The sequence below is a fragment of the Argopecten irradians genome, chromosome 12 (genome assembly GCF_041381155.1).
Source record: "Argopecten irradians isolate NY chromosome 12, Ai_NY, whole genome shotgun sequence".
Lineage (NCBI taxonomy): Eukaryota > Metazoa > Mollusca > Bivalvia > Pectinida > Pectinidae > Argopecten > Argopecten irradians.
This window is the reverse complement of record NC_091145.1, coordinates 15550780-15576456: the sequence shown is the minus strand read 5'-3', so window position 1 is coordinate 15576456 and position 25677 is coordinate 15550780. Positions and strand designations below refer to the sequence as shown.

The following is a 25677-nucleotide window of genomic DNA, read 5'->3' as shown; positions in this document are numbered from 1 at the left end:
CACCAGCTGACATTTAGACACATCCATGTATATATATGTCTGGGTCTGACACCAGACTGACATTTAGACACATCCATGTATAAATTAGACACATCCATGTCTGCCCCCTGACACCAGACTGACAATTAGACACATCAATGTATATATATGTCTGGCCCTGACACCAGACTGACATTTAGACACATCAATGTATATACATGTCTGGCCCTGACACCAGACTGACATTTAGACACATCCATGTATATATATGTCTGGCCCTGACACCAGACTGACATTTAGACACATCCATGTATATATATGTCTGGGTCTGACACCAGCTGACATTAAGACACATCCATGTATAAATATGTCTGCCCCTGACACCAGACTGACATTTAGACACATCCATGTATGTATATGTCTGGGTCTGACACCAGACTGACATTTAGACACATCCATGTATATATATGTCTGCCCCTGACACCAGACTGACATTTAGACATGTCCATGTATATATATGGCTGGCCCTGACACCAGACTGACATTTAGACACATCCATGTATATATATGTCTGGGTCTGACACCAGCTGACATTTAGAAACATCCATGTATATATATGGCTGGCCCTGACACCAGACTGACATTTAGACACATCCATGTATATATATGTCTGGGTCTGACACCAGCTGACATTTAGACACATCCATGTATATATATGGCTGGCCCTGACACCAGACTGACATTTGACACATACATGTATATATATATATGTCTTGCCCTGACACCAGACTGACATTTAGACACATTCAATGTATATATATGTCTGGCCCTGACACCAGACTGACATTTAGACACATCAATGTATATATATGTCTGGCCCTGACACCAGACTGACATTTAGACACGTCCATGTATATATATGTCTGGGTCTGACACCAGACTGACATTTAGATACGTCCATGTATATATATGTCTGGGTCTGACACCAGACTGACATTTAGACACGTCCATGTATATATATGTCTGGGTCTGACACCAGCTGACATTTAGACACATCAATGTATATATATGTCTGGCCCTGACACCAGACTGACATTTAGACACATCAATGTATATATATGTCTGGCCCTGACACCAGACTGACATTTAGACACATCCATGTATATATATGTCTGGCCCTGACACCAGACTGACATTTAGACACATCCATGTATATATATGTCTGGCCCTGACACCAGACTGACACTTAGACACATACATGTGCATGTTTGGTGTGCATCGGACATGCGTCTTTTGTCAGAAATGCTAGATAATCAGAAAGTACTGAAATAGAAAACAAATTAATAAATTTATCTGACTTTGTTTTCCCCCTAAAGATGAAGCGTCTTGCTGAGTGCGAGAGGATGCTGGTTGCTATAGAGTTAGCGGGCTGGTTGAATGAGTCTAACCTCGCCCTACAGGCTGTTGTTCAGGTGTATGGCCTGTTGGCTCCTCTTATCTTCTACAAGATCCCATCCATCGCTGTCATACAGGTACATAATCATCTCAATAAAAGTTTTACTGAATGAAAACTGAAATATGAATACACAGTTATAGGTCTAGCTATATTACATGGATTTTCCTGATTTCCCAATTTTAATTGCAATAATACCAATATATAGTAGCAATTTAATTTTAATTTGTATTGGAATAACTTGGTCAGCTTGTCTAATTCAAACTATATTGTTGATACCAACCAAACTTTTCATTCCATGTGATCATAACTCATTTTTTGGCTTCAATTGAAGATATGATATGGTGCTGCCAACTTCAAGCTAATGAAGTTTCACTGTATTTGAAAACTTATTTTTTATCAAACAAAAACTTCTGTTTTAATATCTATCTAAGTTGTTTTTGAAGAGGTAACCCAGTAAAGAAAAAAAATGTTTTGTAGATTTACTTGTGTAGATGTGTACTCCTTTCTCTTTGTCCAGGTTCTTCAGCGCTGCCATGTTGTACTACAAGAGATTCCTGCAGGTCTGAGACAGAAACGCCAACAGAGCATTGCTGATAGCCTTCACCACATGACTGCCTGTATTACCTACCACATGGCTAAGGTATGTGTCACAAAATCAAGATCTTATAAAACTAACCTTTATCATATTGTAATCAATGTAAGACATTTTTGAGTAACTCACCTTTCATATTGAATAAGACAGGTAAAATTGGATTCTGTAATTTTTGAGTAAGTCACCTTTCATATTGAATAAGATAGGTAAAATTGGATTCTGTAATTTTTGAGTAAGTCACCTTCCATATTGAATAAGATAGGCAAAATTGGATTCTGTAATTTTTGAGTAAGTCACCTTCCATATTGAATAAGACAGGTAAAATTGGATTCTGTAATTTTTGAGTAAGTCACCTTCCATATTGAATAAGACAGGTAAAATTGGATTCTGTAATTTTTGAGTAAGTCACCATTATTTTTGGGGCACTCAGCTAATTATTATCATAAATACCTGAGTTTGGGCATTATTTTCATTCAGGAATATTATTTTATTCATACATGTATATGTTTTAATATAATCTTTCATGAAAATCTCCCCAAAAATATTCATGCTGGAGCAATGTGACCAAAGAGTTACAGCCAGCCTTTTTTCATAACATTATAGGTACTAAATAATTATGCTGGAGCAATGTGACCAAAGAGTTACAGCCAGCTGATAATATCAATAATTAGTAGGTACTCTACATTATTCACTTTTAAGAAGCTGGAGCAAAGTGACCAAAGTGTCACAGCCAGCGTATGTACGCTTCATAGCGTTACAGATGTATGTTATAAGTAGGGCTGGAGAGCAATGTGACCAAAGTGTTACAGCCAGCGGTACTGTAATTATCTATAGCTGAGTTGCCCCGTGTGCCAAACATTTTTTATGTATTGTTCTGATTGAATATTTTTTGGTAACTGATAAATGTTTTGTAGTTTCTTATATATGTATGATGTATTATATATATGTTGGTTAATTAAATGTTGTAATTTATCCTTTTTCTTGTTATTTTTCTATTTAAATCCATATTGAATAAGATAGGCAAAATTGGATTCTGTAATTTTTGAGTAAGTCACCTTCCATATTGAATAAGATAGGCAAAATTGGATTCTGTGATTTTTGAGTAAATCACCTTCCATATTGAATAAGGTAGGCAAAATTGAATTCTGTAATTTTTGAGTAAATCACCTTCCATATTAAATAAGATAGGCAAAATTGGATTCTGTAATTTTTGAGTAAATCACCTTCCATATTGAATAAGATAGGCAAAAATGAATTCTGTAATTTTTGAGTAAATCACCTTCCATATTGAATAAGTTAGGCAAAATTGGATTCTGTAATTTTTGGGTAAGTCACCTTCCATATTGAATAAGATAGGCAAAATTGGATTCTGTGATTTTTGAGTAAGTCACCTTTCATATTGAATAAGACAGGTAAAATTGGATTCTGTAATTTTTGAGTAAGTCACCTTCCATATTGAATAAGATAGGCAAAATTGGATTCTGTAATTTTTGAGTAAGTCGCCTTCCATATTGAATAAGATAGGCAAAATTGGATTCTGTAATTTTTGAGTATGTCACCTTCCATATTGAATAAGATAGGCAAAATTGAATTATGTAATTCTTTAGTATGTCACCTTCCATATTGAATAAGATAGGCAAAATTGGATTCTGTAATTTTTGAGTAAATCACCTTCCATATCGAATAAGATAGGCAAAATTGGATTCTGTGATTTTTGAGTAAGTCACCTTCCATATTGAATAAGATAGGCAAAATTGGATTCTGTAATTTTTGAGTAAGTCACCTTCCATATTGAATAAGATAGGCAAAATTGGATTCTGTAATTTTTGAGTAAGTCACCTTCCATATTGAATAAGATAGGCAAAATTGGATTCTGTAATTTTTGAGTAAGTCACCTTCCATATTGAATAAGATAGGCAAAATTGGATTCTGTAATTTTTGAGTAAGTCACCTTCCATATTGAATAAGATAGGCAAAATTGGATTCTGTAATTTTTGAGTAAGTCACCTTCCATATTGAATAAGATGGGCAAAATTGGATTCTGTAATTTTTGAGTAAGTCACCTTCCATATTGAATAAGATAGGCAAAATTGGATTCTGTAATTTTTGAGTAATTCACCTTCCATATTGAATAAGATAGGCAAAATTGGATTCTGTAATTTTTGAGTAACATTGCTATGTTCGCGAAAATTTGATCCGTGAAATAATGAGAAATAGTTGTATGATATCTACCCTTAAATCCATATCACGAAAAATTAAAATGGCTAACATACGATTTTCTGGTTTTTGGGTCAAATTGTTCTGCGAAAATAACCAGTTATACAGTATGTGGTGAAGATGCCAAACCTATCAAATGACGATGTACTAGTGATGGGGTGAGATGCCTTATGATAAAAGTGTTGTTTACTTACAGGTTCTGAGATCATGGGGACAGAAACAGCTAGCTAACTCCCTGAACGAGTCCGGCCGTAAATTGTTGGCTTTGGAGAATTTCGACGAGCCACCGAAGAAAGACACCAAATCTCATGGGGACGGAACAACAACTGCTGCTAGTGAGCGTGTGGATACCTCCATAGATAATACAGAATCTGACTCGGCTCCACTTCAGATGCTGAAGAAACGGCGCGCTAAGAAGCTGGGAGCCGGAGGTCAAGGGTCAAAGGACGATGGAGATGGTCCTATCAATGAAGAGCTCAAGGCCTTAGAGGCTCACATGTTGAGTTTGTCCAAACAGGCACAGTACGATCACGAACTGACTGGTTACGAAGAACCCAGCATCCTCCACGCTTACATAGCCTATCTACCCAGTAAACTGGCCTATCGAGAAGGTAGTGAAATCATATCTAATCATTACTGTATTTTAGTTACAAGAGTCTATCGAGACTGGCCTGTCGAGAAGGTAGTGAAATCATATCTTATTATTACTGTATTTTAGTTACAAGAGTCTATCGAGACTGGCCTGTCGAGAAGGTAGTGAAATCATATCTTATTATTACTGTATTTTAGTTACAAGAGTCTATCGAGACTGGCCTGTCGAGAAGGTAGTGAAATCATATCTTATTATTACTGTATTTTAGTTACAAGAGTCTATCGAGACTGGCCTGTCGAGAAGGTAGTGAAATCATATCTTATTATTACTGTATTTTAGTTACAAGAGTCTATCGAGACTGGCCTGTCGAGAAGGTAGTGAAATCATATCTAATCATTACTGTATTTTAGTTACAAGAGTATTTTCCATTTCCTGTTATCGTTTTGTCTAAGATTGTGGAATATCAACTTGTCATACATTATTGTGTAAAAGTCAGTGTTGATTTAAATTTCATTATTAGTGTATTTGGTATTGTTATTTAAAAGCTGTCTCTGACATGTTATATTTACAGTGGCCAAATTTAAGAGGCGTCACCGATACCTTGAGTTTTTCGTCCAGGTGGCTCAGAAAGCCCTGGCGGAGGGGATGTCACAACAGGCCGCCGACTGGTGTGATGAGACGGCCAACTGGCTCACCAGGTATGTATAGTTTCCTATCCTCTGAAGTGATTATCAAGTTCAATTAATAGCAACATAGCAAGGAAGGAATTGCATTGTTATGAGTGGAAATGCTATATTAAGAATTTTCCAAAAATTCTCTGAGTATTGTGAAATTTCTTTAAGCATAGAACTTGGGACTTTAACTGATTTATTAATGTAGATGGGAGGAAAGTGATGTTGATGTTGCTAATTTGATTCTGTATTTTGACAGACGCAATGAGCAGATTATTGGTATGAAGCCTTTTCTGGGTAAACAACCTGGTGCGGGGGTTGTCACGGTAACGGGAGATGATCCGAAACGTTTCCATGCAGCAGTTGTAGAGTACAATAAGGAAAAGGACATGACTGTCCCTAAAATCCCTGGACAGATGTCTAAGGCTACTCCCAGTAAATCACCCTCAAAGGCTACACCTCGGCCTAAAAGGAGACGCCAGTACAAGGTAATATTGTTATGCTACAATGAAGAGCTACCAAGGTTTTTTTTTCAAGTGAATAACCCTGACAGTATTCAAGGTCAGAGGGGTCAAACAGGCTAAAATCTTTTAAAACAGTTTATTGTCAATAACTAACTGAAGGTAACAATCCTAGAGCCCTGATATTGGGCAGTGGTAAGCTGAGATGAAGGGCTACTAAGTTTATTCGTCAAAGGTGTAACATTGTTAATTAAGTCAAACCACAGAAATGTATTTATTTTTTTTAATTTACCAGATGTCATCCTAGACTTTATAAATGTGAATTTTTTTTAGCCTCTTCACGTCAATCCTAACATGTCTGAGAGTGCCAGACAAGCTCAGGAGGAAGCTGAACTCAAGGTAAGGTACCACTTCAACCATATTTCATCCCTATGTATTACAGAGTTACCTCCCTTGCGAGTATCTAGACATCCATTGTTAGATCACTTAGGTTTTTTTCTGAGAAAGTAAGATGCAATGCTCTAAAACACAAGGGCAGATAACTGTGTAATATACAAATACCGATTAGGATGCTGTAAATCAACTTTCTTTTGTGTGCAATTTCCTTTCGCGATCGAATTTTAAGACCCAAGTAAATTTGTAAAACGTTTATCTCTGAAAATGAATATCTATATTTTTTACATTGATAGAAATTCTTTTAATGTTTTAATTCCCAAATGTTTAAATACCTTGTAAAACTTTAGACACATTTGTGTTAAGAACTAATAACACCGTATATAATTCAGAAGTTTTTAAGTTGCACCATAAAAATTAATGATGAAAGTGTTTTCTGGTTCTATTTCTAAGATATGGTGTTATGTTATATTTGGTCTTTCTATTGATCTTTTTACATTTTAGGCCATAGAGAAGTTCACCGCTCATCTCCCTGACATGTTCCGACAATGGTTGAGACGACGCCGTCTTCGCAAACTCTGTGTTGACGAGTTACCATGGAGATGTCAGGTATAACAAAGAACAACTAGAGACCCATGTGGAGCTTACATATGAAATTTGAGAAAGATCCCTTCAGTAGGCCCTACTTTCTGAGAAATAGCAATAACAAACTTCTATATTACCTAAATCCAAGATGGCGGCCTGTCAGCCATATTGTGACCAATCAGTCCCAAATGCCCAAATGCAATTTCCATAACGAGGGCCCTAGGGGAACATACATATAAAATTTTAGACAGAAACCTTCAGTGCTTTCTGAGAAATAGCGGTTACAAGAATTGTTAACCGACTGATGGATGGATGGACAATGGACCACAGATGAAAGGCTATTTGAATAGCCCATGATCTGATGATGGTGGACTTAAAAGTTTATACTGTAAACCAATTCTTATATATATTCAGTTTTGAGTATTTTTTCGCAGGTAACAAATTTTTCAAATATAAATGAAATAGAAACAAAGAAGTTTTGGTCATGAAATTAAATTGATGTTTAAAAGCTGTTAGGCTAAAAACGCTGAAATTAATTAGTCACTAAAAATTCATAGTTTGTTTACATTACATGTGAGAAATTATCATTAGAAACACTATGATTTTCTCTCCTTATTGAGTTTTGTGTTATGATTGTTACTAATTTTCGGTATTTATTTCCAGCTGACGTTGATCCAAGGTCTCAGTCACTTCTCCTCATTCCTACAGAAACTTGAAACTCGCGACAAGGTCCTAGGTACCTCCAGCAGTAGCATGTACAGGTACATACACTTCAATTCATTACCTCTTTTGGTTCAAAAGTTTATGAATACCAAATGTGTGTACGACCCAATACGCGCCCAGGGCGTTTAAAAACTGAAAAAAAATGAAAAGGTGTTTAATAAGAAAATTATTGCAAACCTTTACAGTTTTGATAGTTTTAGTCTTATGCCTGGGCAGTTGAAATTGAGGCCACAAAAAGGAGGAGGAGCGCTAAAATATGGGACATGGGCGCTTATTGGGTTGAATACGGTATGTTCAGTCAACCCTCAAACCTGTGTATAAAGACCACCTAAAGGAAAATGAAAATTTAGGGTCTTTATAATAAAGTGGTCTGTATACACAGTTTAAATTATGTTGAATGTGGTCACTAAGGCAGGTTTTTTCTGTACATGTATATCACATTCCTTCTCAGGACCAATTTCCTAGACCAGGAATGGTTTACGTATGAAACAGCTGGCACCTTGGTTGTTGGATGGGAAGGAGGACCGTCACGTAAGAATGGTGACAAACGTCCGCCGTACGGGTCAGATGAGGCCGACATAGATAACATGGAGGCCGGCTATGAGCAGGAGACGCGGCCACGTACTACAGCCACTGGTATAGAGATCGCTGCTGCCATGGCAACAGGTAATCAGTCAAACAAAAGATTTACAGAGCCTCAGATTTTGCTAGTCATTCACATTATAAATTTGAATTTTTAAATATTACTTTGACTTAGTAATTACTTTAGCTTTGATATTACTGGTACTCATTCTCTACATACAGTGGAACTTGGTTGATACACACTCGAATAACTCAGCCTGGCTTAATACAAATTTTGCTAATTTGAGTATTGTAATTCTCAAAATGTTGGTAATTTTTGATGATGACTAAGATATTAAAAGCTCTTCTTGATTCTTTTATAGTATGAAAATTACGGCACATACCGGTATAACTTTAACATATAACTTGAATGTTTACATGGTTGTAGGAAGTGCCCCTCCACCCCTCTACTTTATGCCCCCGGAGCCCGAGGACACGCCCCGTACCTACAGGTCTGATGTCAGTAACATGCCTAAGACTCAGGCCAAACCTATGGATCACATCATGCTGTCTTCCAAAGATACAGAGGAGGCTCTAAATAGGACCTTTACGTACTTCAGGAGAGCCATAGTAAGTTTATCTTGTTAAAACATAAGTATTTTCATTCCTATATCATGTTTATAATGACATCGGAAAGTAAATACTTTTTAACAATTTATAGTAATATTTAGACCCTTGATTATCTTTGTGTCCCCAGTCCAAACTGAGATTGCTGGATTCCATTTACTTTAAAGGTCAATAATCAAAACCTGATCCATGATATTTTTGTATGGATTGTGGATTTTCCTAATTAATAACGGTGTTCATTTGACCTGAACATTTCACCTGAATATAACCTGAAAATGAGATCAATTTCACACGAAGAAAAATTTAATAATATATCAATTTCAGGTGAAAATCAGGTCAAAGTCATGATCCTGAATTTATTCTTTGCTCTTTAGAGGTAAAAGTGATCTAGAAATTTCAACATGAAATTGACCTGAATTCACATGAAGACATTTTGATCGTGTAAAATTTCATCTGACGCCTACAACTAACTGACCATCTTATGATTTTTCCAGAATTTGGCCCATAGAGGACAGCACTGGACGTTGTTACAGAATGCCTGCCGGTCGCTATGGAACTGTGCCCATACCGCCCTGCTCAGAGCATTCTCACCTAATGCTAATGTGGATGATGGTCTGCTGTCAATAGACCAGCTTCGTGGCCTGGTGTGGAGACCATTTTACATGGCAGCAGATTGTGTACTGGACATGTTAGCTCAGTTCCAGCTTGACCTAGAGGCTCACGCAAATAAGGTACTTCTATATAAACATATCCAATCTTTAATTAGCTGATCGGGGCAAAAAATGAATTAGAATTGAATCAGTTATATCCTTTCAAAACAATATTCACTCTAATATGGTTCTTCTATGTATAGATTGTATTAAATTCTGTCTTTAATAACTATTTAGGGTGCAACAGCACAGATTTTGATTTACTCTTTTCAACGATTCCAGAAAATCTTGGTCAAGGATAAATGTAGTTTGCAACACTTTAACATGTCTGAAAGATATAAGTTCGTTATGGATCCATGTATCATCCCCTGTTGACTCCTTGACTAATTCTTTTCCGTTTTGTATTTCCAGGAGAAGAAGAAGAACCGTAAGCTAGGAGAACTGTTTGAGTCCTGGACTGGAGAGGTGAAGGATGAGAAAGGAGGAGCCAACCTCAAGTTTGAGAATCCTTTAGACAACCTGAGCATCAGTGACCTACGTTGGGTACGGAGGCTGGTGATGAGAGTGATGGAGCTACTGTACTACGAACAGAAGTGGGAGAAACTAGTGGATATCGCTCTTAGGTTCAGTGCCCTGTCAAAGTTAGTATTAATTTATTGAACTATTAAACCCTTTCATTTGACTTTCGGTTAACGGTATATCATTCTAACACTAAAACAAATTGTTTATAGTGAATATTAACAAATACAACTTACACTTTATATGTCAATGATCGTAAATTTGAAAAGCCTCTGAGAATATGGAAAACGAATGTTCTTTGCCTTGTCAACGATGTTGTTGTTCAGTATAGCCTTGTTTGTGACAAGCTTTTCTTTTGTTTTCTAAAAATAGAATATGGCAGTCTATTTTTTAAAATTTGGGGGTTGGTATTCCCGACGTTTTCCTGATGTTTTAGATAACCAATCATTGTAATGAAACTATCAATAAACATCTGAAAATCATATCTAAACAACTTATTTTGGGTTCATGTGCCTTAAATATATTTATAATGTTACAGTGACCGGTATGCTGAACAGATCATGCCCCTGCTGGTTCAGGCTCAGAGACAGTTAGAGGATCAGATCTATGAACTGGGAGGAGAGGTACCGCCTCAATCTCATATCAGACTCCTAATGCAGAGGATGAATGGCGTGATCACGGCCAAGAAGTACCTCCACAGTCAGCTCATCGTCAGTAACGAAAAGTTACATTCCTCTCCAATACAGCCTGGGGCACAGCTTGATCCCCTTGGCCACGGCGCATACACAAGTAACAGGCTTTACATATTCATGAAAAATCTGATTCAGACTTTGATCATTGCTTAATTAGCCATTAATATTTGATATTCTTTAATTAGATTAGCCTAAAGTTATATTCCTGAATTAGTTTGGTCTAAAGTTATAGTCCTGAATTAGTTTGGTCAAAAGTTATATTCCTGAATTAGTTTGGTCTAAAGTTATATTCCTGAATTAGATTATAGCCCAAAATTATATTCATGAAGTGGACTAGCCCAAAATTTTATTCCTGAATTAGATTACAGTGAACCAACTTTCTTTAGTGTGCAATTTACTTTCACAAATTTTGCAACCCAAGTAAATCTGTGAAAGTTTATCTCCGCAAATTAACATTTACATCATTGATTTTGATAGAAATTTCCATGAATTAGTTCAGCCCAAAATTATATTGATAACTCCCTGGATGTCATTGTCTATCAAGCAAGCATTAGTCTTTACTTATCTAATTTTGCTTTGCTTTAGGTGAGGATGGTAAGAAGAACGTATCTGTACCATTAGACGTACCACACAGTCTGTCTGTACTAAGGAGCGTCTTTGATAAATCTCAGTACACCTGTCACGCTCTACAACACAGTCGCCGTCTGCTCGTCCTCTACTTGGCCGGACAGCAGAATTGTAAGTAACTTCATAGATATATAACATAAACTGTGGTGTAAGACCTATTTGGTGTATTAATATGTGGAAGTAATTCATAAATCTCTCATCTGTGTTAAATACTGTATAGCCGGTTATTTTCGTGGACCAAAATTTTCGCGATTTGATCTAAAAACTATAAGAAAATCCAATTTTAGCGATTTTCAATTTTCGTGATATTGATTTAAGATTATTTATCGTTCATCAATTTCTCAACATATTTTTCAGATCAAATTTTTCGTGATTATTGCAATGTCCTGTGAAATTGCGAAAATATCATAGTTGCGAAAATATCCAGCTATATGGTACCCAGTCGGTCCAAAACTGTGAACAAGCTTATTTTCTTGTTAGATCAAAATTTACATATTTTGTGGGTGCTTTAAAATTGTAAAAATTTATTGTTGCTAAAATGTATCAAACACAGCTGCATTAAAACCATATAAGAGTCTACATCAAGGAAAGAAATTGCTGTAAATGGTTGTTACTAGAAAATGTCAAAGAAAGTCGTAGTGAAAATAAGATTGTTTTACATGCAGAAGTTTCAATTCAGTTTTATGAAAGAGTTATTGCAGTTTGCATCCTTTGTAAAATTTTAATCATACTGATTTTGATTTTGGTTATTATGTACATGAAGAAATAGTTGTTAACTTACTGTAATCGACCCAATTACTGCCCATGTCCCTATAAGTGACGGGCATAGATAAAGATAAAAATTATCAAAACTGTGTAGGTTGGCACTTTGTTTTGCAATCATTTCATCTTGATAAGCACATTTTCATTTTTTCAATTTTTTTAATGCCCTGGGCACTTATTTGGTCGAATACGGTTCATATTTCTATACTCACAAACTTGTTCTTTTTCCAGCGAGTGATCTACCCCTGAGTCGGCAAGTATCCAAGGTGGAGTTTACCCCCAACACCGCTCGCCCTCAGCCCACCATGCCCCTGGACATCAGCCATGAGGAATACCTACACATTGACGACGTGCAGACCTCCTGTATGCCTCGATCACAGCTTGGAACTGTCATCTCCTCATATGAGAAAACCATAGGTAAGGTCATATACAAGTGTTCTAGACTCGGTAATAATTGGATCAAGGACGTTAAGCCCCATTAATCAGTCTATCTTACGTTATGTTCTGACCATGAAATTCCATCCCATCCTGACCATGAAATTCCATCTGATCCTGTCACATTGCATCCCAATTTCATTTCAAGGTAGAAGTATTGACGTCTTGATAAGGAGATTTCTAGTTATTTCCCGATTTCTTAACATTTAGATAGAAATTTATGATGTTTTCTTTTCTTTTCAGAAATGTTGATTGCTAAGAATCAGCGAGGCTTAGCAGCACAGGCAATGCATGAACTTGGAAATCTCCAATACCACTCATCTAACATCAGGTATTTACTTACTGATATTGAAGTCCTCCTTATAAATAACGACACAAGGCTAGTATTCCAGCAATGTCACACAGTCAAAATTGACATTCTATTTACTTAGCTTTTTGGGCTCATGTAGTGATAACACATTAGAATTAATGTCTACTGGAATATGATTCCATGAAAACAAAATTTCCTGATGCCAAAATATCTCATTTTACGATACTTTAATTAATGTAACTTGTTTAAACTGGATATCTCTGGGACCAGCATATTTGGCCGGTATATCCAGGTTTGCGGATTATACAGGTTTTAATTATTATAAATTAAGAAAGAAAATACCATACAATCAGGCCAGAATACATCAGGGGTCTGGATTAGACAAGGATCGGTTTGACAAGTTTTACTGTATAAGAGCTTTGGACCAATATGTAAGCGATCAAAATTAATGAAAGCGATCAAAGTTGTTTTATGAAAGGTTTTGTTTGAGTTCAATACTTTTCTGATTGACAACACACATTGTATATTGATGTTTTAATATTTACAGGATGGCGTACCAGTGGTGGGCGGAGGCACTTGATTACACCCTTAACACGTCCGATGCCCTTCACACCTGGCGAGAACTCTTCAACAAGAGTGCAGACATCAGCTCAGACATGCTACAACACTGTGGTCTATGGGGCTGTGTGCTGGGTGGTGTCCTTGCCTCGAAGATTGCTCAGTAAGTCAACATCAAGGAGTTGATTTATTTTATTATACCAAAAATCTAGAAACAAAACTAATTTTCAAGTATTTGCGATCTATTGAAACATTTTACTTATTTTAGCAAAAGTCAAACAACAAGATGGCAGACAGCCAATCATCTTGGATTTTTAAAATTAGAATTTGCTATCACTATTTCTCTAAAGGTACAGAGGAGAGCTCTCTGAAATTCCATATGTACATTCATCTTGATTCTTAGAATTCAGCACATTGCATTTTGTAAATGAGCAGAAAATAACATGGTTGATAGCAAACAACTTGGATTTTGTCACTTTTACAGAAAGTACTAAAGAGGCCTTTCATAAATTAAACTTGTAATTAGTAGAGTCTGAGCTTGCATGGTCCTTGGTTCTGCATATCCAATTTGGAACAAAACCAAATGAAACATGACTGACAGTGGCCATATTGAATTTAAGAATTGAAATGTGTTGCTGCTATGCAGACCTCACATGAAATTTCCTTCCCTATGTACACTCATTATTTCAAAGGAAGAGGGAAAGAAGGAAAAAGCAGAAAAAAGTCCCTTCTTTTCTTTGTATAATAAAGATCATCCAATGGTGGACGCCACGATCCATCTAGGGATCTCTTGTTCATAGACACAGGACCCTGTGTTTATTTATTTGAGGAATTATATTTTTGTGTTGCCCACAGGTACATCCTAACACAGGACCTTGGTTTACGTATGGAATGCTGCTTCCTGTCCGGCTACTTCTTCAAGGTAAACACTTTTTTCTGGTCGCTGTAAAGAGTTTTTTCACTGACTTTGGGATGGAAATAATATGTTCGCTGATTGCATAAATAAAGTTTTGAATAATAAGAGTTAAAATATATAGTGAAAATGCTGGGGAGGGATTGAAGTGAACAGAGTGTTGCCTCATAGAGATGGTCATTTGCACAGATTTGACTGTATATAATTATATATCCCAACGTAATCATATAACCAAAACCTGATGAAAAAATTGGCACTTGACAGTGGCAGTATAATGGGGGACTGTTAATGTTCTTAAATTAACCACTTACTAATTTGTTAAAGGAGTAAAAAAAAATGTTTAGAAAAATGATCCTTTATTTTCCATTAATAGATTCTAAATCGATTATCTCCCATTATTTACCTTAACTGATTATTTTCCCATGAACTGATTGATTATCTCCCTTTATTTGCCTTAAAAGGCTCTATTCCGATTATCTCCCTTTATTTTTCTTAACTGATTAAATTCCTTTCTTTTCCTTAACAGGCTCTATTTCAATTATATCCCTCTATTATTGTTAACAGGCTCTATTCCGATCGTCCCTTCCCCATCCCACCGCCGACCGTGACTACGCTATGTATGAAGTCGGAGAAGGATGTGAGGTCACAAACCTTGTCCCAGGGATTGATCTTCTCTCGGACAAATTCCGTATGGATGGACGTACGCTGGTATCCTGCCTACGCTGGACAACTGAAGAACTGGCACGAGGCAAACACAACCTTTTTGTAAGGACTTCACATGCATTGATTTATCATTTGGAAACAACTAATTTTTCAAGAATTCCGTTATATGAAGCTTAGCAAATATATCTTTTAACTGAAAATTGCTAGTCTATGCATCGTCAGTTTGTTCCGTATTCGATGTTAATTTTTCCTTTTTCCTTTAATTTTCCCTTTAAACAATGTCTGAATTTAGTTTTTGTCCTCATAAAAGCCACACTGGTGTTTAGGTCGTACTCCTGATTTTCAGGGGGAAAAAGTTGTGACTTATACTCTGGAAAAAACAGCAGTTATTGACACTTTCAGATTATATCTATTTCAGTTGAACATTAAGCTCACTACCTCAGAGTCAATAGAAGACTATGCAAAATTCCTTGAGTGACATGCAAAAATATTACATGGGCAAAATCACCGGATATCAGGCAAATTATGTGGATAAAATGAATTATTCTTTTTAATCCTCAATACCTATATGAGATTTTTGAAATCTCCACCCCACTTTAGGTGCTACCATTGCTGACCCTATATCTTCACTTCACCACGTTTGTGTGCCGTGACCTCCAGCGGTGTGTCGACGGCCGTATCCTGAAAGTACGAATTCTCACGGACATGTCGCTCTTCACCGAGGCAATGATCACACTCCAGCGACTCCTGCATGGAGAGCGACTCCCACATACGGGTGATAGTAACTTTCGTCAGGTGGAGTCCAAGATGAAATCTGTCATGTTCAACACAGCCAAGCCTATCACAGAACCGGCAAACATGAAGGTTAGCCATTGAAGTGGAAAAAGGAATTGATGTTTTCCATTTTTGACCAAAAACAGAGCTTTTTATCTCTTTACATTCATATTTCTCTATACAATACCTACAGTTGAAGTTCATGTTTAATTTGTTTTTTAGCTTTTGTTTGTAGTCATTGTGCTTCATTTGTCGTTGTGCGCAGTGCATAAATTTTTCATTTGAACTACTTCTTCTAATTAACCAAAAGGCATATAGGGTCTGTCATGCTTGGGTGAAGGGCTTTCAAGTTTGTTCAAATGAATGATATTGATCTTCATTCAAGTTAACAGGGGTCAAATAGACTGAAATCTTTGAACAACTTCATGTGAAAATCTAAGAGGCATAGAGACCAGATCTTATGGGGCCTGTAGCATGCTTGGACAAAAGGCTACCAAGGTTGTTGAAATAAATGATGTCAGAGGTCACAGGTCATAGGGGTCAAATTTCATGTAATGGTACTGCTGGCACTATTTAACAATCTTTAAATCTTGTTTCTTAAATATATTTTGACTACCAGGTACATACATGATCATATATTTTAATTCCCAAGAAGTTGTTAAATCACTTGAGAAACTAATTTTTTTTTAAACTTGTTATATATAACAGCTTCTGGAGAACCTCCTTGACAAGAGACTTCCATCCAGTTTGGCCACGCTGTATGGACCACATATGACCTGCCACCTGGCCCTAGTCCAGGCCCACTTTTTTGTGTCCCTGGGCGAGAGTATTCCCGTCATACCTGTTATAGAGGATGTGTTGTAAGTATTAAGTTTAGTCTCCTGACTTATTTGGTGTTAACACAAAAATTACAGTACTGTAGTCAGTCTTTTTTACTCATTTTTTTCTTCTCTGTTTTGAAGAAAACAATTTTTGAAGTCAACTCCTGACAAATACTGAAATAATGTTTAATATAAAGCTAGTATGAACACTTTTTAATTTGTTAGCCTCGAAATTCAAATTTAAATCCTGAGGCAGTTTTTCCCAAAGAAAGCATGAGGGATGTTACATCCCGCTGTATTCTGTTAAACTGAAAAATGTTTTCTAGAAATTAACAGGGGAGTTAACTTAGATTTGAAGAAAAATAATTTTATTGCTTGCTGTCTTTATAACAAGAATTTTCAGTGTATTTTGTCTTTTGTTTGGTGAAAGTTCAATTATGTATAGTTGTACTTATATATCAGAGTGTATACCTGTGAAATCCTTAGTTATATAGTATTAAGTGTATATGTTGATACCAATATGTATCAATATGGTGCATTAGATAGCGTTGTGTTGTGTTTTATTCACACAAAGTAATACATATACTGATGTAATTTTGATGTTATGTATCATTATCACAATATATTTACAATAATCTTATTGTGTGAAGATTTAGTGAACTGTATTGTATCACATCTCTATGATACTATATATCATAGTATACGATATGTGCGCTGTTTATATATACACATAGCTGGGATATGTAAAATGTTTACTTTTCTCTCCATATCAGCGGCCATGTTGCTACCCATATGCGCAAACTTGTGTCTCGCTACGTGAGGCAGATGAGGTATACCAAGCACGCATGGCTAAACTTAATTCTATATATAGTCGGACCAGTCATGCATGTCCCCATCCCTGTACCTTCCCTCTCCTCTGTAGTACTATCAGCATGTGGGAGTTATCTTTTCATTACAAACCCTGCCAAAGCAAAGTGCTTCATTTGTTGTGCTGAATTTACGTTCAACCAATTTTTTTTTTGTATGATTCAATGAATTATATTTAATTGCATTTTATTGGAAATTAGAAATCGCAGAATTAATTTGCTGTGAAAAAGTTTCAAATACACTGAGAACCACATATTTCAAAGAAGTTAATCTGATCATGCTCCTCACCAAGATCATGAAACTGTCGTAGACTTAGTTTTTGCTCAGCCAATAACAAATGTTGTAACTTTTTGTAACGTCATCTGTGATAGGATAAGTCTAAACTTAAGACTGTTTTAGAACTAAGCCTGTTTTTTCATAATCTTGGAGCCTGTTTCATCATGTCTCATTTGTTCCTAGTTCATATGAAAGTATTAGTATATATATATAAATTACCTCTCCCTCTTCCAAAAAAAAAAAAAAAAAATTAGAGAGATAGAGAAATGAAAACACATTTTGGAATGATATAAGCTGTTTAATATATTTATTAATGTTATAGCTTTATGTAACCTGAATCCAAGTTTAATGTCTACACAAGAATGAAGCATTTTCATTGGCCGGGATAGGGGGCTGATGGTGTTGTGTGTGTGAATATTGTATATAAATATTTGGACATTGTATTCTATTGTTGCTTGTATTGGAGACTGGCTACCTCTACAATGGTTATTGTTTTCCTTGTTTGATAGTAAGCGTAAACGCTTACATAGACAGAGACGTATAAGGAAGTACCTAAGTGTAAGATACCTTATGATGAAGAAAAGGAAAAGGTAAAATGACGGTTAATGTAACGAAAAATAATATTATTAAACTGATTAATGCAAAGAGTCTAATGAAGATACCGCATGTACAATTATAAAACAATTTTAATGAAATGATATAACCATCCTAATTTAGATAAAAAAAATAGTAATACTTAATAAGATACAGCATGTACATGCAATTATATTAAAAACAAATGTATTTACATGCTATTTTTAAATATGAACTTTCTAACTAAAATGAAAATTAAATGATAATTAACTTTGAAGACTAATTAATGCAACATAACCACTTAGAATAAGATTATCAGTTACTACTGTTATCTACGTTAGGATTAATATTACGTACCATGTAACAGATATATTGCCAGCGTTGTTTTCACTATTTTTGCCATAACATATATAGCTTGTCGAAATTTGAACTGACCAATATAAGTTGAATAGGAGGAAGCTTATATTAAAGACCCTCCATCGCTGACAAATGGTGTTTTTTCTCTGTCAAAAACAGGAGCAGACAAATTAGTATTTTTCTTCAGTTACAAAAATTACTTTCTTCACATCATACCCCCATTAAAAAGATTGATTGAGCTTCTTATTTTACTTCAAGATAAAAATATTACCATTAATCATAATTAATTGTGTCTTGAAAAAATTCCATGATTCTATGCCCTGTATGGAATGAAGTACTGATTGCACATGTACAAAAAGCAAATTGCCTTTCGTCCATTGTCTGTCATCTGTCCATTCATCTGTTAACAATTCTTGTTATCACTATTTCTCAAATTATTTAGGCAAACTTAATTCATAATTACTTAGCAGCCCTTTTGCATTTTAATATAGAGGATAAAATCTACTTTATTTCTTGCGATTGAGTCTGATACCCCAGTTGAGAAACTTAGCCGAGTCCTTCCTGATTTGTCAGTATTCAAGTATCTCCATAACACAAAAGGTCAAGTTAATCCTTAAAACTTGTTGTTCTAGATTTATGGTTACAGATACACCATGAGCCTCTGTATTCGATAGTATACCATATATGTATAACTGTATTTACCCAGAAGAGCTTAAATTCCCGCCTATATCGATAGTTCTTATATATAAATCATAAATAGTATACAGTATCTAATCACATCCTTTTACAGAGTTTTCTGCCCTTGTGACTAAAAACTGATTATTATATCATTTTTTTATAAGACTTACATAATTTGTTTAATATTGAATATTATTTTTAAAAAATTGTCATATTAACTAATCACCAAACCTTGATTTCTCGAAATAAATTATTTAACCAACTATCTATTTCAATAATTTTGACTTAAGTTGTTTAAGTTTATTTTGAGAAATCGGGGCCAGATGAGTGTAAAACTTAATTACCTGCTCACAAGAACAGATAACTATTAATCCAATTATATAAACTTAACGATGATTGTATTTTCATTTAAGTGGTACATACATTTATTTTTATTTTATCATTATGTATGTATCCCATTATTTTGTAAGTCATCTGTATCAAATAAGTCATTGATGTAAATCTATATTTCAAGAATGGGGCAGTTTCGGATTCCTTGAACTAGCTGTAATTTTAATTTTCTCTCAAAACACCTTACCCAAATGTTTTTTGGGGTTCTGCAAGGTGTGAAGTCTATTATTTATATATATGTTTATAAACAATTAGGGCTTTTTTCAGCATGATTTGGGGACGAAATTCAGCCCCATTCCCCATGACAAATTGAAAGCCTCTAAATTTCCCAAAATCAATGTTTCTTGATAACTACCCTAAAATATTGCATGAACTTAGTTGGCTAAGGCTTAAAAATTTCTGAATTGGCTTCAGAAAAGTACATTAGCTATACTGGAAATAAAAAAATCTTAGTAGTTATGCTTTATTTCCTATTGAATAATTTTCCTAAAACTTGGATTTGTTGCACATTTTCCCAAATTCAAAGCCATGGTCCCCATTCAAAAAGCAGTGAGAAAAAAGCTCTTGGCATTTTCTCTCAGAGTTCATTGTGTTCCCCACATTTCACCTCTGAAAATTACCTACGGAAATTTCAAGATCCTTATAAAACATAGTAGGGGTGCATAACTTATTCTTTCTTACATATCTAAGTTTACCTTGTGTCTTTATGCATAACACAAAGAACCAGATAAGACTTAAGATGTTTATTAAGATAGCTCGAAGACTTTAAACCACAAATGATACAAAATAATATTAAAAACTTTGGCGTATATGGGGCTACTCACTCAGTACAAACATATAAAACTAACGCAGTACACAAACTTAACTCTGCTTATGAACAGAGAAGCAAGGTGCGTACCAAGATAGTAGCTTGACTCTGATCTAAGAGAATAAAATAGCTAGACTCGATAAACCCTATAGAAGCAGAAATAGACTCGTTAAATCAGAGAAGCAATAGCAAGATAAGACTGCCGCATGCATCTGTGAGAAACCACTTGACTCAGAAGATTGACTCTTACTTAAAGAAGTGATTTGACTCCAGACTACAAGCGATAACTGTGAGAAACCACTTGACTCAGAAGATTGACTCTTACTTAAAGAAGTGGTTTGACTCCAGACTACAAGCGATAACTGTGAGAAACCACTTGACTCAGAAGATTGACTCTTACTTAAAGAAGTGGTTTGACTCCAGACTGCCTAGGGCATGCAATTACTTAACTAATACAAATAGTTAAATAAATGTTGAAGTTATATTCTAATGAATGGCGATTGGGGTAAAAAATTCCCCTGAATTTAAAAAAGCCAAAAATGAACGAATGGTTGTATGAGTGAGAACCCCAAAGCCATATACAAAATATAAGTATAAAAAGAAAAAACAAATACCAACTATATTTGTTTTGAGAAGATACAGATAATATTAAAAAGACATATTATCCTGAGCAGTTTTAATGGAAATAGGATCGATATGAATATAACGAGTATAGCAATCTGAAGACCACCGACCTAAAGATTGAATTAAATGGTCTTGAACTCCTGCAGCAGCTGCGGATGAGGCTGCGCCAATCCTGAAGGAATGGCCATTAAAATTTGAACTATCTACACCTATACGAGAAAGGATATCGTTGAGATATCCAAGGAAAGTATGTCGTAACAAAGGTTTGGAGGTGAATTCCATGTTAACAAACAAGGGAGACAACGGGGAAGCACCTTGTCGCTGACGATAACTCAAATACTCAAGCATAGAATGCACAGGGTGCAAAACTTCATTATCAAAAATCTTAATAGCTACACCCTTACCAAAGGGGTCTGATTTTGATGAACGTAATAATAGAGTGAACCAAGATTTGTCGTCAGAGATGATGACGTCACAAACGCGTAAATATACTTTTTCACTGTTTTTCCTACAAGCAAATTCACCACATCTTAAAAAACCATAAAAAGCTGTCTGAAAAATACAACGCAACATCAAATCTATAAATGGCGAAAACAAGCCTCCGTCACATAAAAAGCATTTGGCACAAATGCTGTAGCAATTTAAAAGTAAGGCAATCTTGTTGTGGACTGACCACTTCAGCAAAAGACTGGAAACTGAAGCTGACCAATACTCACACCCCTCTAGGACGTAATTGCCGATTGGTCAATTACTCTAAACCCCTGCTCATTTGCATACAAGATACACACATACCATCGGCTAAAATACAGCTTGATAAACTAATGACTATCTGACTAATTATAACCTACATGATCACATGCTACATTAAAACTTCAAATGCAAATGTAAAATATAATTCATGCAAATAAAACTTAAGCAAGAAGAAAGAATGGCTGACACAAAAGTTATGCATAAACAAAAATTTAATTAAAATTAAATTATCATATTTGCTTATAAACAACTGCTGGTACTAGTTATGAAAAGTTGTCATGATGTATATTGTTGATATATATTTACAAGGGTGCAATATACTAGATAATTGCTGTGATAAATATTCTGTGACCTGAGGTCAACAGACAACCAGTATAATGGAGGGGTTCTGGTTGGATAAGTACCTATAGCCCCACCCCCCTCCTGGTAATGGTACAAATGTGTTTATTGTATTTATTTATTTGTAGGGTACCTGAGGGGCAGGGATCACTCAAACCTCACACCATGAGTACGATGAATAAGTCTAAGAACCTGAAGGGAACTAACAGTACAACCTCCAAACCACACAAAGCCAAGTCTGCGTCGGACAGTCGTAAGGATGCTGGTACGTCACGTTATCAATGCAAATTATCAACACGTTCATTGAAATCATTGCAAAGCAAAGAAAAAACCTATACAGTTTGATTTTTTTGTTCTTTATTTATGCCCTGGCAATTGAAATTACCTCAAAAAGGGGGAGGGGAGCTATATATATATATATAATAAAAGGGACATGGGCATGTATTGGGTCAAATACGGTTGTCTGAAACACCTCTTTACTCTAATACTCAAAATTTTAAACAGATTTTCCTGGAGATCAATCTTTTCATTACTGATATTTTCATTTTATTCAGACGTTAAAAAAAAATAATGATAGAGAATTGTTCAAGTTAAAACCCCAATAATAAAGATATCAAAAGAACTGAACAGCGTAATTTGATGGTGTCAGTGACGTGATAAACTGGATAAATTGAAAGTAGTTTTGTACTGATGTATTATGTATATCTATTTTAATTGACCTTCAGATGATGACCTTGAGAGTGTGGAGAGTGCTAATATTCAACGTCGATTTACCAGCAGTAAGAAACCCTTGACCTTAGAGCTTATCAAGGGCACCTTACTGGCCGTAGCTGACCAAATGGTGTCCACCATCGCAGAGGTCATCCAGGAAAATGCTGAACATGCAGAGAATGGTATGATATAGCAAGCCATTTTGATATACAGTATTGAAAACCATCATGTGCATTTTCATGTTTAAAAAACTTAGTTTTTAAGTTCAAAAACTTTTTTGCTGCAAATGAAATTAAAGATTTAGATTGATTTGTTTCTACAGTGCCTGTGTTTGAAACAATTTGCAACAATTAGAGAAAAATACTCTTTCATATTATGTGAATATGAAGGATATTTTACCATCAAGAAGCGTTTTACAACATTTGTGACCCTCGGGCAGAATAGATATTTACAATATATTACATGTGTTGCAGTCCTGATTTATTTGTTAATTCACATTAGATTATACATATGTGTATCACATAACATTTAACAAGTTACTTTCACTGTCCGCAAATTTTGTCACAAGTACGTAAAAATAGGATATTTAACTTTTGTCACTTCATATTTTCGCCATTGAAGAACGAGGGATGAAATTAAAACTGCATACAGTATCAAATATCTGGTTTCTCTGTATTTCTCTGGTTGATGTTATATGTATTTCCTTTCGTAACATTGCTACTAAATCCAATTTCTTATGATTGTTAACCAATCAGGTTCCTTGGAACATGAACCAATCAGATTTCCTGTATTCAATGATCCATATATTGTAATGATATCATTATGGGACGTCTAACCCATATATTGTAATGATATCATTATGGGACGTCTAACCCATATATTGTAATGATATCCTTATGTCTAACCCATATATTGTAATGATATCCTTATGGGATGTCTAACCCATATATTGTAATGATATCCTTATGTCTAACCCATATATTGTAATGATATCCTTATGGAACATCTAACCCATATATTGTAATGATATCATTATGGAACATCTAACCCATATATTGTAATGATATCCTTATGGGACGTCTAACCCATATATTGTAATGATATCATTATGGAACATCTAACCCATATATTGTAATGATATCCTTATGTAACCCTATAGAGGTAGGCAGGCTGGTAGCCTTGCTTAAACCCCAATGATATTATTGGTGATAGACGATTGTAAACCTATAGAGATAGACAGGCTAGTAGCCCTGCTTAAGTCCCCATGAATATCATTAATAGATATGATATTTGAATATTCCCGCTAGGTAAACAGGAAGTGGGGTACCTGTTGAACCTTGACAGAAGTTGTTATGTTAGCCGTGTATAATTGTGGATCGCGGGGCTGAGTTAATTATAGTGTATTTTATAAGAGTACAAGTATTAGTTATTTAATAACAACCATGTATATATTTATTAGGCTGTGTTTAATTTCATAGTGCATTATTGTGGTGTATATAGTGTTGCTTAGACCTAGTATTGATGTGTAGTATATTTAAAGGTCAGTAACGCGGGATTGTTTTCTCATGTTTGCAGCCAGAGTTAGGTTGTTGTTTTAAGGCATGGCCAAACTAGGTGACCGAAATATCAGTAAATTGTTACGGCACCTACTTAGTAGCGACTACGTGGGATGTTCTGGAAGGCATGGCAGGACATCGCACGGTCTATGCACGTATTAAACTAGGTGACCAACTTATTAGTTAATTGTTACCGAATAGGTATGGGTATGGTAGGGACTACGTGGAATGTTCTGGAAGGAATGACAGGACATCGCGTAGTCCACACACCTGTTTAACTGCGCAGTATAGTTTGTGCAAAATGTGCATATTACAGGCGGTTCTGTCCAGCCTCAACCAAGTCCAGTCAGAAAATCAAAACATTTCTATTTTGTTAAGCCTGCATCAGGCGCCGGTAAGGCTGTATTCTGAATTAAAATTAGTAAATTTTGACAGTTTATGATGAGCTGGGTAACCTTTGGGGCAAGCATTGTCCCAACGGCACGTGTACCAGTCACGTACCCAATCATTATAAATAGAGGGCCGCAATAGGCCCCAGTCAGACTGAAACCAGACTGGAGACTGAAACCAGACGGAGACTGAAACTAGACTGAAACTAGACGAACATCAGACGGAAACTAGACTGAAGACTGAAACTAGACTGAAATTAGACGGACATCAGACGGGAATAAGACTGAGACTGGGTACTTCCGCCTCACATACACCTACGTCACCGCCTCCTCTAGGGCCACCTTTGAGAGAGAGAGAAAGTGAGAACTCTTGTCTACACTTTGAATAAAAGCCGTCAACAAGCTTCTACCCTACTCCTTGTCGTCATTTCGACCAACACAGCCATCCATAGGACGACAAGGTGGGGTAAGGGTTATGTTATTTGGTGCTGTGACCAGGATCTTCAATATAAAGAAGAAAAGAAAGAACCTGAAGACGAAGAAACAGACGGCTAAAGGTAAGCGAAATTTCTCTACTTTGATTAGTACCTCTAGTAGCTGACCATTTTTAATGTTGTTTAGGTATTTAGTGGTATAGTTTGGTTAGTTAGAAACCAGGTACTGTCAGTATACATATTTTTGGCAATATTTAAAAAAAAAAAAAAAAAAAAAAAAAAAATATGTCTCTCAATTTAGATGTAGACATGGCCCAATTAACTGAGCGTATGGCAGGTCTAAC

At 35.6% G+C, this 25677-nt stretch overlaps 1 protein-coding gene across 13 annotated transcripts in view; it reads left to right on the top strand.

The window, feature by feature from the left end:
* LOC138336196 (cilia- and flagella-associated protein 54-like) overlaps positions 1 to 25677 on the top strand; it is a 93345-nt gene that overhangs the window by 24895 nt on the left and 42773 nt on the right. For 12 of the 13 annotated variants that reach the window (XM_069285558.1, XM_069285557.1, XM_069285554.1 and 9 more), the window contains 24 exons: positions 1356 to 1511; positions 1953 to 2075; positions 4441 to 4855; positions 5408 to 5534; positions 5767 to 5995; positions 6302 to 6367; positions 6866 to 6970; positions 7610 to 7707; positions 8121 to 8335; positions 8679 to 8860; positions 9352 to 9588; positions 9919 to 10148; positions 10565 to 10815; positions 11304 to 11456; positions 12339 to 12524; positions 12786 to 12873; positions 13400 to 13573; positions 14266 to 14332; positions 14888 to 15088; positions 15587 to 15850; positions 16469 to 16620; positions 17355 to 17411; positions 22372 to 22508; positions 22969 to 23136. In XM_069285558.1, coding sequence (XP_069141659.1) covers positions 1356 to 1511; positions 1953 to 2075; positions 4441 to 4855; positions 5408 to 5534; positions 5767 to 5995; positions 6302 to 6367; positions 6866 to 6970; positions 7610 to 7707; positions 8121 to 8335; positions 8679 to 8860; positions 9352 to 9588; positions 9919 to 10148; positions 10565 to 10815; positions 11304 to 11456; positions 12339 to 12524; positions 12786 to 12873; positions 13400 to 13573; positions 14266 to 14332; positions 14888 to 15088; positions 15587 to 15850; positions 16469 to 16620; positions 17355 to 17411; positions 22372 to 22508; positions 22969 to 23136 — 4081 coding nt within the window. The remainder of the gene's footprint in view (positions 1 to 1355; positions 1512 to 1952; positions 2076 to 4440; positions 4856 to 5407; positions 5535 to 5766; positions 5996 to 6301; positions 6368 to 6865; positions 6971 to 7609; positions 7708 to 8120; positions 8336 to 8678; positions 8861 to 9351; positions 9589 to 9918; positions 10149 to 10564; positions 10816 to 11303; positions 11457 to 12338; positions 12525 to 12785; positions 12874 to 13399; positions 13574 to 14265; positions 14333 to 14887; positions 15089 to 15586; positions 15851 to 16468; positions 16621 to 17354; positions 17412 to 22371; positions 22509 to 22968; positions 23137 to 25677) is intronic. The other variant, XM_069285556.1, reaches the window with a different exon arrangement.